Genomic DNA, 16,017 nt, shown 5'->3' with positions numbered 1-16,017 from the left:
GTTTGGGGGAAAGGGGGAGGGGGGGGGTTAGAGACAAGGGTTAAGAGAGGGATTAGGGATTTTTCTTTTTTAAAGTTTTTGCCTTTTATTTACTTTTTTCCTCGTCTTATTCAAATTTTAATATTTTTTAAAATAAACTAACTTGGTCCACACGCTTTTTCAATGTGATTAACACACACCGTGACCACATCAGCGAGGTCTTTGACACATAAGTATGGTCAATGATCAAATGGGTTTATTAATGTGAAAATAGTTAAGTTGAAGTGTTGAAATGGAAAAATTCTAAGTTCGTTTACCGGAATGACAAATGGACGCAAGTTTAGGTGGCCCAAAGGCCACTCCGCCTATTGATAATATAACTAGTCCATTCAATCTCTTCTAAGACATTATTAATCTTAAATAAGATTTTATCAATTTTAATTTTGAAAAACTTTTTTCCGCTTAGTCAACTTACATGAACTGTTAACATTATTTTATAAGCAATATAGACATTTGGAAAAGAATCAAGTTTTTTTATCTGATTGAGTGTATCGATTATAATATTATCATCTACTTGTACTATTTTCCTTAACACTTTTAATTCAGAAAATAAGTCTAAATCGTCAATATCACATACTATAAACTATAGCTTTTCTAGAATAATATTGTGAGATGACTTTCTTGGAAGAACAAAGAAAATATAATTGCAATGCATTGCACTGTATAATTGTAACTTTGTGAGAAACATATAAAAAGAGAGATCTCAGTACTGTAAAATGTAAACCGAGAAGGAAGTGGAAAGGTCGAGTTGAGAGAAATTAACTAGTAAAAAGAATAATTGTGATGATTTCTTCCAAAATTTGCATTCTTAACGTCACCTTAATTGATTTTTGGGGCCCACTTTGTTGGTCAAGGTTTCTTAGTAGTATATCTTTCCTTTTACATGCACGTATGCAGTAGTCTTTTAAAAGGAAACCTCATATTGTTTTTCTCAAAATAAATATAAGCTTCTGATCCTATTGGTACAAGTGGGGCTCCCAAATTAGGGGCCTAAAACTAAGGCTTTATTGGCTTTACCCAATAGCCGCCCTTGTGTACATGTGGACAATAGAATAAAAGTTCAAAATAAAAAGAGCAACAAATATGTATATCAATATTATATTAAAGAAGAATAGTAGACAAAGCTATTAAATCAAATGACAAGCTAACAAAGAGTCATAATACGGGGATAATATCATTTTGTAAATTCTTACACGGACCATTTTATTTTTTTTTTTTGGTTGACTTTTGAGTTAAAGGGAATTTCCTTTCCATTTTAAAGGTGAGGGGTATTGTTTCCCAACTCTATAAGTTTAAGAGGAGTTGAAACCAAGTACTTCTCGTAACATCACCGACATGGGCGTATGACCTTCCTCTTTTAGAAAAATGTAATCCATACACATACACGAAAGACATAACCTCATAGGAACTACGTATTACATTTTGATGAAAACTTGAAGAAAGAAATACTATTAGTATGTGTTTGCATTCAACTTTGTAGCATAGGATGAAGAAGTCTACTTCATCTCGGTCTTGATACCATTGACCAACTGATCAAAGGCCTCACCCCACGCATTCTTCATATCAACGCTCCACATATCTGGAACAGCTTCTTTGATTGTCTCCAACAAGGCAAACTTTGTTACCTGTCAACTCAAACATTCTTCCGTCATTTATTTTGTCATTTACACACTCGAAAGTTGGCTCTTTTAGCTATCAAATTAATTTTCTAAGGCAGAAAAAGAAAACTTAAATCACTTATGAGAGAAATTAGAGAAAAAAATAAAAGACACTGAGATTTGCATGAGTTTATTTCGAGTATTTACAATTATAGCGGAAACATTGTAAGCCCCTTTTGTGATATAAGAGCCAGAAGCTTATTTCGAATATTTATAATTCTAGTGGTTATAACACTTGACAGATAATTCGTTAGTCGAGAAACCATCTCCCGAATGCCTATCAGAGGCAGTCACCAATTTTTTAAAATCCTTAATGTCAAAATTAGTCACCTTGGACCGTTGTTGATTTTTTAATGCAATTTTTGTGTTGCTGTCTCTTTATAGTTTTTGAAATATTTAATTTAAGTTTTTTATTTGAAAAAGAAGTTTTGATAGATTTCATGTCGGACACTAATTAATCAAAAAGACAGTTATGTATTACTCCATTAAACATGACATTTATAGTAGGAAGAAGATCCATTCTTACTTGAAAAATGAAAATCGTTTTGGTACGTCAAATATAGCTTAATGCAAGGGAGATTATACCTCAAAGTGCTCATCAGCGACGCCGTATTTGAAGTGCGCAGCACCCAACTTTTTGAGAGTCGAATCCCTCACCACTACTTTTCCTGCTTTTCTAAGTTGAACTGCGGCTTCACAAGTCTTCAGTAAAACAAATAAATGAAATAAAGATTGTCATCAGGGTATAATACAATAATCATGTTGTATTTAGCTTAGCTGATTTAACGAAAAAGGAAAAGAACGTAACGTAGAGAGGAAGGAGTAGCAGCCAATTGTAACGATATTGTTACCATAACAAAGACAGACTTAGCATGAGGCTTGAGTTTGGCATTTTGCTCCAAGGGCACATTTGAATCTTTGAGGAATGAGAACAATTTCTTGGCCGATGGTGCAATCTCAAATATCCTAAAAAGCATCAAATAATCAATCCATCATATATTCAATCAAGGGAAACAAGTCAATTCAAATATAGCGATCGAAAGGATAGTATGAAGGTCGTGTACTCAAAATAGGTCATAAAAATAAAATTTATAGGTCGAAGAATGCATTATATATATTATTCCCTCCGTTCCATTTTACGTGAACCTATTTACTTTTTGGTCTGTTCCAAAAGGAATGACCTCTTTCTAAATTTAAAAAGAATTAAGCTTGAACTTTCAATTATACTCTTAAGAGAAGCTTTTATAATCATACAAATACTTTGAACCTTTTTCTGACTTGTTTAGGACAATAAATTATATCCCAAAAGTTTTATTTTTACTTAAACCACGTGCCTAGTATTGGAATTGAGGGAATATATGGGTATTTGGACAATAATTAAAGAAAATGACAGAGAGTATAAACAAGCCACCCTTGGTATAATTCCTAAAGATATGTATATTAAACAAATAAATAAAAGCTATGGTTGTGAGTGTGCATACGTACTTGAGAAAGAGTTTGAGACCCCATTCTCCGGCATTCTTTTTCATGGAATCCCATGACTTGAGAACCAGAGCTTCTTGTTCTTCTGTAAAGCTACTCATGATGATCAAACTTTTGGATAAAAAGTGAGTATGTGAATTTCCTTACTGGATATGCATGGTGCTACGAATACACTGTGTATATATAGTACTTTGACTGAAGTGCTTAACCTTTCATGGTGATGGAGAGCCATTTCTTGTGGCACAAAAAAGAAAGTTTGAACAAGTTGAAATAAAATTTAATGCCACCAGGTGTGGAAGATACGAGTCTAATGGGAAATATTGATGAAAATGAAAACCAGGGGCTTGTCTCTATGGCGACTGGAGGCTGAACATGGTTTTTGATTGCTTTTGTGGGCTTTAGTGAGCGATGACGTAATTGATGGTTTTTTTAAATGGTTGACAAATGGTATTACAGAATGTCTAGTGGGAGAGCAACAGTCAAGATAATATAGAATTCGCTTTTTATGTTTTTAGGCCAAATACACATAGGCCTCCTAAAATATCTCAACTAAGGCTATTTTCTATTAGATACTCATATCCACCAAAATGTAATTATTAAACATCTCGGATTTGGCTCACCTCCAATATAGTATTTCTTTAGTTTCATCTCATCAAATTTAATGACATTTGTCCACTTTGATCTAAGAATTAAGATTTATTTAGATTAAACAGCCTCTTAACCCTTGTTAAACTAGAAATTTGTTTAAATCTTGCTGAGAATTTCATTTAACTTTCTTCGTTTCCATTTCATTAGTTGCTTATTTGGCCAAGTTTCTAGAAGGCAACAAAAAATATTTTTGTTTTAAAGTTAAAGTGTTTGGCCAACCTTTTAGAAAGAAAAAAAAAATTGAGTAGAAGTAGAAGTAGTTTTGAGTAAGCAGAAAAAAGTAGTTTTGGAGAAGCAGAAAAAAGTAGTTTCTCCCCAAAAGTATTTTTTGAAAAAAATACACTTAAAACCACATTTTAAAAGCTTAGTCAAACACTAATAGCTGTTCAGAAGTGCTTTTCAAATTAATTAGTGAAATACAAGTTGTTTCTCCTAAAAGTACTTTTGAGGAAAGCACATTTGAGAAAAAAAAAAAACCCTCTCAAAATAAGTTAATTTTAAAAGTTTGTCCCAACGGACAATAAATCGTGAGCAAAGGCCAACTTTGTGTGTTTTAACTTTGTTCTTCTTCACATTAAATTCAATAAAATCTAAGACTTAACACAATAAACTAACAAAAAGTCAGAATGCTTAGGTTTTGTAAATGGTGAAAAATTATACTTTAGATTAAAAAAGGTAAAATACATAAATAGCCACCTGAACTATACATCAAATTCTTGTTACATACTTTGAAGACCAATATCACCTTACACACACAACCTTTTAAAATTGTATTTAGTGCACACTAGGGGTGTTCGTCGGTCGGTACGGTATGGTATTTAGACTTTTCGGTTCGGTATTTTCGGTATTCGATTTCGTAAAATGATATACCAATACCGTACCTAATTAAATAAATTCGGTATGGTTCGGTTTTTCTCCTTTTTGTTTCGGTTTATTCGGTTCGGTAACTTCGATTTATTCGGTTTAAATACTAACTAGTGCATAGAGTCATAGACGGTAATAAAGTACTCAAAAGTAAAAAACTAAAAACGTTTGTTGACAAAAGTTTTGTCCAAAATCAGCAAATACCAACCTAGAGAGAGAAAACTTAGAGAAATATCTTCTTACTTGCTTAGAGTTAATTGATGAACTTAGAAAATAAAGGAAAGTATAATTTTAGATTTCTTATATTTAAGTTATAATTAATAAAATGTGTATTGTGTTATATAATATATATTTCGGTACGGTATCGATATTTCGGTATTTTATTTTAAAATACCAAATACCATATCTAATACCAATTTTTTTAAACTTAAACCAAATAGCATACAGAATACCAAAATATCGAATACTGAATACTAAAATTTTCGGTTTCGGTACGGTAATTCGATATTTACCAAATTATGCACAAACCTAGTGCACACTACTTTTTTCTTGACTAGCTTTTTATTTGGAGATTGCATTCGTGTGCCAATCAATGTGACACGTGTCATAACTTATTTGTAAATAAATACTAATATATTTAAAATAAATCTTAATTGATTAAATCAAAAAAAAATATTATATCATCTTCCCCAAGCACCCACCCCCTCCCCCTCTTTCCCATCAGCGTCCTCACCAGTCATGGAGTTCAGAAGAGGAGAGCAATATCATCTAGCATCTATAAAGAGTAATACATGGAGCTTAGAAGAGAGGAGTAAAATCAAGGGCAACAAACGAAGCCAAGAAGGCCATCATCATCACTGCAACAATATTTTGAGATCTAAGAATGAAAGAGATGAAAACTGAAATTGTAATTTCTCTTTTCTCCATTTTTCTCCTCCATTTTCAGGTCTCATACCACGACCAAACAAAGCAAATCAAAGTTAATTTTTGATTTATATGAATTAAAGAACTCCATTGTGAATAAAATCTCCAATCTTTCCTTATAATTTTAGTCATTCTCATGAAATACAAAAAACTATTCTTTGTTACTCCATTTATGTAAAGATTGGATGTTTTGGTGAGTTTTAATGGTAGAAAAGAAAGTAAGAGAAGTTTGGAAGGGCAAGAGACGAAAACGAAGGGTTTAATTTCTGTAATTCCCATATATATATATATATATATATATATATATATATATATATATATATATATATATATATATATATATTGAGTATCTTTTGACTATACTCTCGCTACTACTTCATTGAGAAAATTATTAATGATATTTATCGAGTACTGTGTCACTGTATTCATACTACACATTTGCATATTTTTGTGCAGCTTAGGGTCCCAGCACTGGTGGATCACCTGAGTAAGCTTAGGAGCTGATCAGGAGACTTTACAGTAAGCTGCCTTGCTTGGTTCACAACCATTGAGCCAGCTTCTATCTTTCATTTACTATCGTTCATTTGGGATAATTTTGTACATTATTTTTTAATAGCTCGTGACTTTTACTATCAATTCTTGAGGGTTGCTTTAGCACTTTGTTTAAATTATGACTGTTAGATATTATTATTGTCTCATCTATTGGTTGTTGCATATGTTGGTTTGCCTAGCAGTTGAGTTAGGTACCATCACGGTTTTCATGAAATTTGGGACAGACGAGGGTAAAATTCAGTAAGAAGGCAGAGAACAAGACCTAGGAGAAGCTGGATTATGTCCATTTAGACTATTGAGGTCTAAATAACTCACTCCAATAGTGGTTCTATATATTTCATGACTTTGATTAAGGATTACTCAAGAGTGGTATGTGTGTATTTTCTAATATAAATGATGATGTATTTTTTTTAAATGAAAGGCGATGGTTGATACAGACCGATAGAAAGGTGAAACATCTTCGATGTAACAATTGGTTAAAATTTTACAATTTCAAGTTTAATAATTTTTGGAGTAGAGAGCATAGTGAAATACCATTGTACTAGAATATATGAAATTTATAAATCATCGTATCAATGACTTCATAGAGCTAGAAATTGAATCCCGACGAGCTCAGCCCGATAATTTAAAAGTAGAGGAAGTAGAGAAAGTGCAAAATCTTGATCGAGATGATGCACCTGTCCCACATCAATCGTATAGCATTGCAATAGGTAGAGAAAATAGAGTAATCAGACCATAGTTGATAACAATCTTCATAGATATGTAAACCATGTAGATATTATTTTTTCGATTTCACAGACAGTTTATTTGTTGGAGCCTAATAGCTATCCGAAAGCTATTTTGAATACAGAAGCAGATCAATCGAGTGGTGTTACGCATGAAGATATTGAGTCTCTTAACTAGAATCGGGAGATGATTTTTATTTTTACATTTCACTGGTTGTTAGTGCATGAGTAGATACATGGTGTATCTTGATAAATAAAATTAGTAGGGACTGAAATAGATCTTGAGTTACTTGAAGGGTACTACAGTTCCGGCCAACAAGTTTAGGCATTGCTTAAGCTTGATTGATGTATAAAGTACTAAGTAGAGCCCTTACAAAGGCTGAGGATAAAGCAGAGAGATTTTATTTCTATTGATGAAGAGAACTTAGATGATTTGTTGTTTGGGTCTTGAATTTTGTGAATCCTAATTATGTCAAATTTTCTGGTGGATTTGGAGAACTCGTTGTCTTGTAAGTTTGGGAACCCTTTTCCTCGGTAAGTTTGAAAAATTGTAATTAGAGATCTATTGTCAAAGTGGAGGACTCTTTCTCATTAAATTCTTATATTATTTTTTTCTCTATTTAATTTATATGTGATTATGTGTTAATTAACTCATGATCTTCTATAATAACTATGATGCGCCAATAACTCTTGTCCCAATTATAGGAGATGATGATGGCATGTGCAGTGTCAGATAGAAGCGGCTCTGAATCTTGAACTGTAATTTACGACGCGTTTTTGTTCTAACCCTTCAACTTTATGTTAATTTATTTATCCGATGTTTAGATAGGGCAATAAGGAGCTGACTACTCTAGCAGAACTCTCGGGTCTTGCATTAGATAAAATCAACTAAAGTCATATGTATATCAGGGCAGCTCAATACTAGTGGGGTCTAAAGCAAACTTTAATGAGAGGCCTTAAAATAATTTCTTAAAATATATATATATATATATGTATGTATTTGAAGTATATTTTTCTAGCTTTTTGAGATGCAAAGTTATGAATAATTATTTTACAATATATTTCTTCTAATATTTCTTTTCCGGCCACCTAAACTTGTACTTGATTGCCATCCCGGTAAACGAATTAGAACTTTCCCATTTTAACATCCCAACTTAATAATTTGCACATTAATACACAATTCCGATTGAGCGTGCTCTTCAATCGCCGTAACATGGATAGCATGTCATATGCTAAGCCTTTTATTGCCTGATATGTGTAATTTGTGGGTCTCTTTTTTTTTTTTTACAAACCAATTTACTAAATTTCTAGTTTATGGCCTTTTTTCTTTCTCTTCCTCTTCACCATATTTTCGCTAGGACAGCCTGAACCAATTCAGCTCAATACTGGTCCTCCTAACTCAAGAATTAGACTCAAAATGCCTCCACGAAATGGTCACAAACTGAAGCCAACTACCCAAGTTCAACAGACTCAAATTTAGTTCGCACAACACTGAACAATTCAATGCCAACTAATCACCAATTTGTAGGTTCATAACTTGACAAAAATGGCATAACTGTAGCTGCAAATTTTAAGTCTAAGCTAGGAAGATTAAACCAGAAACTAATTTCAATGAAACTAGCAGTGGTAATTTCAATTCAAAGAGCAATTCCAAATAATTTTCAAACACAACCCCAATCGAATTTTCAATATCCAACAATTTAAGGTTCAATCATCTTACTTCTCATATTTGAAATATATACTTTCAGGTTATAGCATCAATCAACACAATTTCAGCCCAAGGTATTAGAAATCACAGGCATATCCTCAACCAACGTTTTTCAACTTAAATTTCTCCTCATTTGCAAATGCATCACGTTTGATTAGATGTTAGTTTTGGGAAAAATGTTCTAACTTTATTTTGGGTTTGCTTTTGAAGAAAGGGGAGGAAGAAGATGAGAAAGGGTTGGGGTGTGGGAACAGGAACTAAGTGATGAGGGAGAAATAAAAGAATTGGGGTTTTGGGGGGGGGGGGGGGGAGAGAGATTAGAGACAAGGGTTAAGAGAGGGATTAGGGATTTTTCTTTTTTAAAGTTTTTGCCTTTTATTTACTTTTTTTCTCGTCTTATTCAAATTTTAATATTTTTTAAAATAAACTAACTTGGTCCACACGCTTTTTCAATGTGATTAACACACACCGTGACCACATCAGCGAGGTCTTTGACACATAAGCATGGTCAATGATCAAATGGGTTTATTAATATGCAAATAGTTAAGTTGAAGTGTTGAAATGAAAAAATTCTAAGTTCGTTTACCGGAATGACAAATGGACGCAAGTTTAGGTGGCCCAAAGGCCACTCCGCCTATTGATAATATAACTAGTCCATTCAATCTCTTCTAAGACATTATTAATCTTAAATAAGATTTTATCAATTTTAATTTTGAAAAACTTTTTTCCGCTTAGTCAACTTACATGAACTGTTAACATTATTTTATAAGCAATATAGACATTTGGAAAAGAATCAAGTTTTTTTTATCTGATTGAGTGTATCAATTATAATATTATCATCTACTTGTACTATTTTCCTTAACACTTTTAATTCAGAAAATAAGTCTAAATCATCAATATCACATACTATAAACTATAGCTTTTCTAGAATAATATTGTGAGATGACTTTCTTGGAAGAACAAAGAAAATATAATTGCAATGCATTGTACTGTATAATTGTAACTTTGTGAGAAACATATAAAAAGAGAGATCTCAGTACTGTAAAATGTAAACCGAGAAGGAAGTGGAAAGGTCGAGTTGAGAGAAATTAACTAGTAAAAAGAATAATTGTGATGATTTCTTCCAAAATTTGCATTCTCAACGTCACCTTAATTGATTTTTGGGGCCCACTTTGTTGGTCAAGGTTTCTTAGTAGTATATCTTTCCTTTTACATGCACGTATGCAGTAGTCTTTTAAAAGGAAACCTCATATTGTTTTTCTCAAAATAAATATAAGCTTCTGATCCTATTGGTACAAGTGGGGCTCCCAAATTAGGGGCCTAAAACTAAGGCTTTATTGGCTTTACCCAATAGCCGCCCTTGTGTACATGTGGACAATAGAATAAAAGTTCAAAATAAAAAGAGCAACAAATATGTATATCAATATTATATTAAAGAAGAATAGTAGACAAAGCTATTAAATCAAATGACAAGCTTACAAAGAGTCATAATAAGGGGATAATATCATTTTGTAAATTCTTACACGGACCAATTTATTTTTTTTTTTTGGTTGACTTTTGAGTTAAAGGGAATTTCCTTTCCATTTTAAAGGTGAGGGGTATTGTTTCCCAACCCTATAAGTTTAAGAGGAGTTGAAACCAAGTACTTCTCGTAACATCACCGACATGGGCGTATGACCTTCCTCTTTTAGAAAAATGTAATCCATACACATACACGAAAGACATAACCTCATAGGAACTACGTATTACATTTTGATGAAAACTTGAAGAAAGAAATACTATTAGTATGTGTTTGCATTCAACTTTGTAGCATAGGATGAAGAAGTCTACTTCATCTCGGTCTTGATACCATTGACCAACTGATCAAAGGCCTCACCCCACGCATTCTTCATATCAACGCTCCACATATCTGGAACAGCTTCTTTGATTGTCTCCAACAAGGCAAACTTTGTTACCTGTCAACTCAAACATTCTTCCGTCATTTATTTTGTCATTTACACACTCGAAAGTTGGCTCTTTTAGCTATCAAATTAATTTTCTAAGGCAGAAAAAGAAAACTTAAATCACTTATGAGAGAAATTAGAGAAAAAAATAAAAGACACTGAGATTTGCATGAGTTTATTTCGAGTATTTACAATTATAGCGGAAACATTGTAAGCCCCTTTTGTGATATAAGAGCCAGAAACTTATTTCGAGTATTTATAATTCTAGTGGTTATAACACTTGACAGATAATTCGTTAGTCGAGAAACCATCTCCCGAATGCCTATCAGAGGCACTCACCAATTTTTTAAAATCCTTAATGTCAAAATTAGTCACCTTGGACCGTTGTTGATTTTTTAATGCAATTTTTGTGTTGCTGTCTCTTTATAGTTTTTGAAATATTTAATTTAAGTTTTTTATTTGAAAAAGAAGTTTTGATAGATTTCATGTCGGACACTAATTAATCAAAAAGACAGTTATGTATTACTCCATTAAACATGACATTTATAGTAGGAAGAAGATCCATTCTTACTTGAAAAATGAAAATCGTTTTGGTACGTCAAATATAGCTTAATGCAAGGGAGATTATACCTCAAAGTGCTCATCAGCGACGCCGTATTTGAAGTGCGCAGCACCCAACTTTTTGAGAGTCGAATCCGTCACCACTACTTTTCCTGCTTTTCTAAGTTGAACTGCGGCTTCACAAGTCTTCAGTAAAACAAATAAATGAAATAAAGTTTGTCATCAGGGTATAATACAATAATCATGTTGTATTTAGCTTAGCTGATTTAACGAAAAAGGAAAAGAACGTAACGTAGAGAGGAAGGAGTAGCAGCCAATTGTAACGATATTGTTACCATAACAAAGACAGACTTAGCATGAGGCTTGAGTTTGGCATTTTGCTCCAAGGGCACATTTGAATCTTTGAGGAATGAGAACAATTTCTTGGCCGATGGTGCAATCTCAAATATCCTAAAAAGCATCAAATAATCAATCCATCATATATTCAATCAAGGGAAACAAGTCAATTCAAATATAGCGATCGAAAGGATAGTATGAAGGTCGTGTACTCAAAATAGGTCATAAAAATAAAATTTATAGGTCGAAGAATGCATTATATATATTATTCCCTCCGTTCCATTTTACGTGAACCTATTTACTTTTTGATCTGTTCCAAAAGGAATGACCTCTTTCTAAATTTAAAAAGAATTAAGCTTGAACTTTCAATTATACTCTTAAGAGAAGCTTTTATAATCATACAAATACTTTGAACCTTTTTCTGACTTGTTTAGGACCATAAATTATATCCCAAAAGTTTTATTTTTACTTAAACCACGTGCCTAGTATTGGAATTGAGGGAATATATGGGTATTTGGACAATAATTAAAGAAAATGACAGAGAGTATAAACAAGCCACCCTTGGTATAATTCCTAAAGATATGTATATTAAACAAATAAATAAAAGCTATGGTTGTGAGTGTGCATACGTACTTGAGAAAGAGTTTGAGACCCCATTCTCCGGCATTCTTTTTCATGGAATCCCATGACTTGAGAACCAGAGCTTCTTGTTCTTCTGTAAAGCTACTCATGATGATCAAACTTTTGGATAAAAAGTGAGTATGTGAATTTCCTTACTGGATATGCATGGTGCTACGAATACACTGTGTATATATAGTACTTTGACTGAAGTGCTTAACCTTTCATGGTGATGGAAAGCCATTTCTTGTGGCACAAAAAAGAAAGTTTGAACAAGTTGAAATAAAATTTAATGCCACCAGGTGTGGAAGATACGAGTCTAATGGGAAATATTGATGAAAATGAAAACCAGGGGCTTGTCTCTATGGCGACTGGAGGCTGAACATGGTTTTTGATTGCTTTTGTGGGCTTTAGTGAGCGATGACGTAATTGATGGTTTTTTTAAATGGTTGACAAATGGTATTACAGAATGTCTAGTGGGAGAGCAACAGTCAAGATAATATAGAATTCGCTTTTTATGTTTTTAGGCCAAATACACATAGGCCTCCTAAAATATCTCAACTAAGGCTATTTTCTATTAGATACTCATATCCACCAAAATGTAATTATTAAACATCTCGGATTTGGCTCACCTCCAATATAGTATTTCTTTAGTTTCATCTCATCAAATTTAATGACATTTGTCCACTTTGATCTAAGAATTAAGATTTATTTAGATTAAACAGCCTCTTAACCCTTGTTAAACTAGAAATTTGTTTAAATCTTGCTGAGAATTTCATTTAACTTTCTTCGTTTCCATTTCATTAGTTGCTTATTTGGCCAAGTTTCTAGAAGGCAACAAAAAATATTTTTGTTTTAAAGTTAAAGTGTTTGGCCAACCTTTTAGAAAGAAAAAAAAAATTGAGTAGAAGTAGAAGTAGTTTTGAGTAAGCAGAAAAAAGTAGTTTTGGAGAAGCAGAAAAAAGTAGTTTCTCCCCAAAAGTATTTTTTGAAAAAAATACACTTAAAACCACATTTTAAAAGCTTAGTCAAACACTAATAGCTGTTCAGAAGTGCTTTTCAAATTAATTAGTGAAATACAAGTTGTTTCTCCTAAAAGTACTTTTGAGGAAAGCACATTTGAGAAAAAAAAAACCCTCTCAAAATAAGTTAATTTTAGAAATTTGTCCCAACGGACAATAAATCGTGAGCAAAGGCAACTTTGTGTGTTTTAACTTTGTTCTTCTTCACATTAAATTCAATAAAATCTAAGACTTAACACAATAAACTAACAAAAGTCAGAATGCTTAGGTTTTGTAAATGGTGAAAAATTATACTTTAGATTAAAAAAGGTAAAATACATAAATAGCCACCTGAACTATACATCAAATTCTTGTTACATACTTTGAAGACCAATATCACCTTACACACACAACCTTTTAAAATTGTATTTAGTGCACATTAGGGGTGTTCGTCGGTTGGTACGGTATGGTATTTAGACTTTTCGGTTCGGTATTTTCGGTATTCGATTTCGTAAAATGATATACCAATACAGTACCTAATTAAATTCGGTATGGTTCGGTTTTTCTCCTTTTTGTTTCGGTAACTTCGGTTCGGTAACTTCGGTTTATTCGGTTTGAATACTAACTAGTGCATAGAGTCACAGACGGTAATAAAGTACTCAAAAGTAAAAAACTAAAAACGTTTGTCGACAAAAGTTTTGTCCAAAACCAGCAAATACCAACCTAGAGAGAGAAAACTTAGAGAAATATCTTCTTACTTGCTTAAGTTAATTGATGAACTTAGAAAATAAAGGAAAATATAATTTTAGATTTCTTATATTTAAGTTATAATTAATAAAATATGTATTGTGTTATATAATATATATTTCGGTACGGTATCGATATTTCGGTATTTTATTTTAAAATACCAAATACCATATCTAATACCAATTTTTTTTAAATTTAAACCAAATAGCATACAGAATACCAAAATATCGAATACTGAATACCAAAATTTTCGATTTCGGTACGGTAATTCGATATTTACCAAATTATGCACAAACCTAGTGCACACTACTTTTTTCTTGACTAGCTTTTTATTTGGAGATTGCATTCGTGTGCCAATCAATGTGACACGTGTCATAACTTATTTGTAAATAAATACTAATATATTTAAAATAAATCTTAATTGATTAAATCAAAAAAAAATATTATATCATCTTCCCCAAGCACCCACCCCCTCCCCCTCTTTCCCATCAGCGTCCTCGCCAGTCATGGAGTTTAGAAGAGGAGAGCAATATCATCTAGCATCTATAATGAGTAATACATAGAGCCTAGAAGAGAGGAGTAAAATCAAGGGCAACAAACGAAGCCAAGAAGGCCATCATCATCACTGCAACAACATTTTGAGATCTAAGAATGAAAGAGCTGAAAACTGAAATTGTAACTTCTCCTTTCTCCATTTTTCTCCTCCATTTTCAGGTCTCATACCACGACCAAACAAAGCAAATCAAAGTTAATTTTTGGTTTACATGAATTAAAGAACTCCATTGTGAATAAAATCTCCAATCTTTCCTTATAATTTTAGTCATTCTCATGAAATACAAAAAACTATTCTTTGTTACTCCATTTATGTAAAGATTGGATATTTTGGTGAGTTTTAATGGTAGAAAAGAAAGTAAGAGAAGTTTGGAAGGGCAACAGACGAAAACGAAGGGTTTAATTTTTGTAATTCCCATAAAAATTATACCTTGTTTAAATTCTTTATCATGGGTTTTGATGGATTTTTTAAGCTACCGTGGGAGAGACAAAATGGAGGGGAATTTTGGGAAGACATGTGAGGAAAGGATCGGTTAGGGGGAATGATCTTGGTAGTTTGGGAGAAGAGAGATGTTGGATAGGTATTTTCATTTGATAGAAAGGAAAAATAAGGAAAATGTTATTACTTTGACACGTGGCACTAAAATACAGATTTAGATAAAAAGAATTACAATTCTTACACAGTCAGTCTATTTGTTAAGCACGCATGTACCACGTAGCAAAAATGGTATGTAATAGACACAATTTTGAAAGGTTATAATGTAAAGTGATATTGGTTCTTAAAAGGTGTGCAACAAGGTGGCGACTTGATAGGTAGTCTTGAGTACTAGCCCTTATTTTCATGTTCTGAGACTTTTATTAGCTTCATTTGATGCTTCTTGGTTTACGTGCGTGGTCACTGTCACTTTTCGAAAAGATTTTATATGAAATCTTGATAAAAATGAATATTATGACTAAAAAAGAGGTTAGAGTTTACCACGATCAATATTTTGGGTAAACGACTCCGGATCGATATTTTGAGGATTCCTGTAGGTTCGTATTATGATTTTGGATTTGGGTGTATACCCGCAATTGAATTCGGAGGTCCCTAGGTTGATTTGACTTATTTTGCCGAAAGTTAACAATTTGGGATGTTTGGAAATTTCTTAGGTTACCGTAGATTGACTTTATGGCTACACAGACCGGAGAGAGGCCCATGATGTCTTCTGAGGGATTGATGAGATTGGATAAGCTCACAAAGCTCTTTCCTATTCATTTTTGATAACAACACGATAGGGGTCCAAGAATTACTAAAAAAAATCAAGAAACGTGCGGAAGCTAAAAGAAAATAAAGAAACAAAAAAATTACGGAAAATTAAAGATAGATTGAATTCAAGAAACTCAGAAGTCTATTCTTGAAGTTGAATCCTAACAACAACAATTAGCTAACAAAGAACTAATCGCCTTTGGTAGAGAATTAAAATAAGAGATAGATTGTGAAACCCGACCCTTTAGAATAACAAGAACAACAATAAGCCTAAACTTATCACCTTTCTTGAATACCTAGAAGTGATCTAAGATTTCGAAAGAGTTTAATCTTACCACCTTAAGTTGAGTCTTGAAGGTTGAAGAATAAATCCAAGAGTAGCCACACACAAGAGTGCAAGAAAAATCTCACAA

General features: G+C 32.6%; 2 protein-coding genes across 2 annotated transcripts; both read right to left on the bottom strand.

The window, feature by feature from the left end:
* Window positions 1-1,355: 1,355 nt before the first annotated feature.
* On the bottom strand, window positions 1,356-3,354 carry LOC138907010 (anaerobic nitrite reductase MHB1-like). Its single transcript, XM_070196857.1, has 4 exons — window positions 3,183-3,354; window positions 2,549-2,663; window positions 2,283-2,399; window positions 1,356-1,664 (listed from the first exon to the last, which is right to left on the bottom strand). The coding sequence occupies exons 1-4, from the start codon at window positions 3,278-3,280 to the stop codon at window positions 1,536-1,538; spliced, it is 459 nt and encodes a 152-aa protein (XP_070052958.1). The 5' UTR covers window positions 3,281-3,354; the 3' UTR covers window positions 1,356-1,535.
* A 6,892-nt stretch (window positions 3,355-10,246) lies between these two features.
* LOC138907009 (anaerobic nitrite reductase MHB1-like) lies at window positions 10,247-12,243 on the bottom strand. The gene is made up of 4 exons (XM_070196856.1): window positions 12,074-12,243; window positions 11,440-11,554; window positions 11,174-11,290; window positions 10,247-10,555 (listed from the first exon to the last, which is right to left on the bottom strand). The coding sequence occupies exons 1-4, from the start codon at window positions 12,169-12,171 to the stop codon at window positions 10,427-10,429; spliced, it is 459 nt and encodes a 152-aa protein (XP_070052957.1). The 5' UTR covers window positions 12,172-12,243; the 3' UTR covers window positions 10,247-10,426.
* Window positions 12,244-16,017: the final 3,774 nt, after the last annotated feature.

Source organism: Nicotiana tomentosiformis, chromosome 3 (assembly GCF_000390325.3).
Source record: "Nicotiana tomentosiformis chromosome 3, ASM39032v3, whole genome shotgun sequence".
Lineage (NCBI taxonomy): Eukaryota > Viridiplantae > Streptophyta > Magnoliopsida > Solanales > Solanaceae > Nicotiana > Nicotiana tomentosiformis.
This window is presented reverse-complemented; position numbering and strand designations above follow the sequence as displayed.